Raw genomic sequence first — 4,034 nt, 5'->3', positions numbered from 1 at the left:
TATATATATATATATATATATATATATATATATATATATATATATATATAAATACGAATACAGTATTCTCAAAAGACTCTATAATTTATCTGTCTCTTTTAACAATAATTGCATTTTTAATAATGACAAGATTATACAAGTAGAATGTAAAACTAAAATCGTAATTAATCATTGTAACGATTATTTGAATTCGAGAAAATAGGTTCAATAGACTGCAACAAACCGGAAAGTTTTCTATACAAAATTTTCATTGCTACATAGTAACATAATACACGATGTGTCTGTTACTATGCATACGATTCAACGTTTCCCAATCCTAAAAGATTAATTGGCTGGAGGCAATAGTGCAATTTCGAGGGAGGTTGCTGTAGAGCGTAGATGTGGTAGTGCACAGATGAGCTTGGAAAGTTCATCGATCCGAGGAGAAACGGCGATCCCTCGCTACTGAAGGAAAAGGACCTCAACCTTGATAACTGGATCCAGCCAATGACCCCGGTCGTTCGTTGCCCCTAGGTTGATACCTGTGCAGGGTTTAGAAGGAACGTTGGTAGATATGCACAATCTTTGTACCCGTTGCCGGGATCCTTAGTTATCTCAAGTATCTACCTCGGAGTCTCTCGTAAAAAAAGCTGCAGAATCTCCCCAAGATATAAATAGATACTCTCGCGCCTCTAAGCCAAGCAAAAGAAGGAACAATGACAAGGTAATTGAATCTTCCTCATAAATTGCCTGTAGCCGTACTTTCTTCGTTGCAAAAACATGATGTTAGGTACACGTGCACTTATTCAGAGATAAATGCTACTGTTGCTTTTGCTGTACTATAAAGCATACATTTTGTACAAATATAGCTATTAACAAAAAATTGATATCAATGAAATTATGTTCTATCTGATCTGGATTTGAAAACTACATTACTAATCTAATTTCTTTTCTTATTTAGTATTATTAAAATTGCTATAGTAAAATTTAATTATATAAATAATTTTCTTACATAATTTTGTTTCAATAATTTCGTTATTAAATATATAAAAGTCAATTTGCGTGGCTGATTTCGATCAATTATTTATGATATGTAATATTTTAATAGTCAAAGGGTGTATGTGAGGAACAGAGATGAGATGTGAGATCTATTCTTATATATTTAAAATTTTCAAAATATAATTGGATTTGAAAAAGGTTCGCTTAAAATGTTAAATAGAAAATCTGATTTTAACAATTTAAAGATTATCCAGTTTGGTACACATCTTTATATATTTCTTAAGAAATAAAAGAAAAAGCAAAAATTAAATGCATTTGATTATGAGGTCGTCAAAAACCAAAGAGAGGGATGGAAAAGAGAAAGGAGAACAATATTGCTGGTCGGGGTCGTTAATCATGCTGTTCTTTGAAATCGACGCACCCCACAATTCTTTTGAATAAGACAGGCATGAGCAGGACAAAAACCTATGAACACCATCAGTACCACCTCCTCTGCCACCGTCCGCTGCCTCATGCGCAGGCAGTTTTGCAGTCCCCGTGGAAAAATCTGTTTCATTGAACCCGGAGTAGTCGTCCTTAAGTCGAAAGAAAAATTGTTTCATACCCCGGGTGCTTGTACTGTCTGGCAGGCACGGATTTAGCGAATATTCTTCACGCTGTTCCAAGACAACCATATTACGATCCGTATTATGATTTATATTACGATTGTCTGCCTATTCGAGTCGTCTTTAGATTTGTTTGATATTGTGAAAGACTCTCACACTTAAATCCGTGAATCATGAGATGTGAAGAGCTTTCTTACGGAGAAAGATACACCGGGGTCACGTACAATCGATCACCGTGGCGATTGCAGCCCTGGGGCCCCCCGAGAGAACACCGGGGTTGGTACCCTCGCTCTTGCATTCTGCATTCAGTGCATTCCCCCTGCGTTCAATGTACGCTGCAGACGATATCTAGATGGCTGCCCGATGTCTGCTGTCGCCGCCGCAGCCGCCGCCGCCGCCTCAGAGAGAAGAATCCGGCTTATGCTTATACGGTAGGTGGTGGTAGTTATACGCCGGTGCTTCGGGGGAGTCGGAGGCCAGAAGACTAAGAGGAGGTGCGGGCCGTAAATAACGGTCTATAGTTTCTAAAGGGGTAGGGTCGGACTTTTTCACTGAAAAGTTATGTGTGGCCTTATGCGTGTGCCTTTTGCAAAAACGTTCGATGGAATTCTTTTCAGACAGTTTAGATAACTACTAACTTTATGTGACTAATGTTTTCTTTTCAAGAAGAAAAGAACCGACAATTCGGTTCACAGTCATTCAATAGTTAAGAAAGTTTCTTAATTTCTTCTTCTTTTTTTTCTTCTTTTTAGAAAGAAAAATTCGAGAAAGAAAGAAATTTGAAAGCTTCTGATTAGTATAAGGAAGATAATGAGGATTAAAGAACATCAAGAAATTGATGAAACAGCAGATTTGTGGATTAATTATGAAATTCTTCTATTTAAAAAAAAGTATAAATTAACGCATTTGCGATTTGCGAGCATTTTGCTTTAACACGAATACACGCGCGCGCGCACGCACTCATGCATACAAAATTATAAAGAATATTAGACTTTAAATACACAACTTTGCTAAAATCTCAAATATCTATTTGTATATATAAAACTATTTTCTAACGAATTTTCTAACAATACATTTCAAAAAACGTTCACAAGTCAGAAATTTAGAAAAAGTAGCTACACAAAGTTTTTTTCAAAAATCACATCACATTGCAAACATTTCTCTCCTAAATATTAAATTTACAAAATTGTTATCCTTTTGAGGAACAGTAGTGATTTATATTTTTCTTATACTCTTCGAAAATATACTCAATAATGGATCATTTTAGTATATTAGAATTCAATGTTACGAATTGCTTTTTTTAAATAAACTGTGTATTTTTTAACAATAAAGTTAAATATTTCTTTATAACCTGTTATTTTATAACATTTTTACAAGTCTATTATTACATTTATAGAATTATCTTACTAACTTTCTAATTAAAAAATTCTATGTACTTTAACACGTGCTTATTTTTTTAGAAGCAACGTAAGTGATAAATGTTTTCGAGATTTTGGAATAAGTTTTAAAAGTGATACATTTTGCACTCAGTTAATACATAAGATAATAAGGTATTTTTTACATATTTTTAATTATTTTAGTATTACAGTTAAGAACTAATATGTTTTTTCAATTCTTTTTACTTAGTTTTTTAAATGACCGAGTCACATAGATAAAAGAATAAACATAAGTTTACGGCACCTTATTTTTCGGATTTGCAAAATCCAGACTGGATTTGTCCGAAAATGAAACCATTGATTACTTAAAGTGGTTCAACAACCCAGAGGCGCGGCTTAACGATGTCTTAACGCGAGCAGTCATTATCTGGAGCCATCGATCACCACGATTAATTCTATGTGGAGCTCTACAATTTATCTACCGTGATCGGTGGTGTGATGATTTGCGTCGGAATTTCGAAATGATAGGTTGCCTTCTCTTTGTCCCGTTCTCTTCTCCAGTATTTCACTCTGCACCATTCTCTTTCTTTTACTCGTCATCCCTCTCTTCTGTCTCTACGCGGTACGACGACCGGGTTTAGGAGAGGTTATCAGCCGCATTAGACGAGACGACGAACTCTTATGCTCCTCTTCTTCCTCTTTTCTACTGTGCTTATTTTCTTGTCCTCGACAACCAATCATTAAACAAAATATTCGTAAATCGATTATGTAGTCCCAAATTTCCACGAGTAAGAAGAGTATAAGAGGTGCATTTATATAAAACTATAAATATAAAACTGTAAAAGAAAGAGAACAAACTTGAAAGATAATTATAATTATTGTTGCAAAGAACTTTTAATTTAATTTGTCTAGTTTAACGTCTTTAAATTTAATATCGTTTGCTATTATCGTTGGCTATTTAAAAACCTCATCAAAAAACTCCTGCATTCTTTGGGATGTATATATATATATATATATATATATATATATATATATAGAGAGAGAGAGAGAGAGAGAGAGAGAGAGAGAGAGAGAG

General features: G+C 34.3%; 1 protein-coding gene across 1 annotated transcript in view; it reads right to left on the bottom strand.

Annotated features, from left to right (window-relative positions):
• Window positions 1–1,652, bottom strand: part of LOC105618638 (astacin) — a 25,975-nt gene extending 24,323 nt beyond the window's left edge. The window contains exon 1 of the mRNA XM_012200168.1: window positions 1,400–1,652. Within this exon, the coding sequence (XP_012055558.1) occupies window positions 1,400–1,652 (253 nt within the window). The remainder of the gene's footprint in view (window positions 1–1,399) is intronic.
• Window positions 1,653–4,034: the final 2,382 nt, after the last annotated feature.

Source organism: Atta cephalotes (genome assembly GCF_000143395.1).
Source record: "Atta cephalotes unplaced genomic scaffold scaffold00017, whole genome shotgun sequence".
NCBI lineage: Eukaryota > Metazoa > Arthropoda > Insecta > Hymenoptera > Formicidae > Atta > Atta cephalotes.
This window is presented reverse-complemented; position numbering and strand designations above follow the sequence as displayed.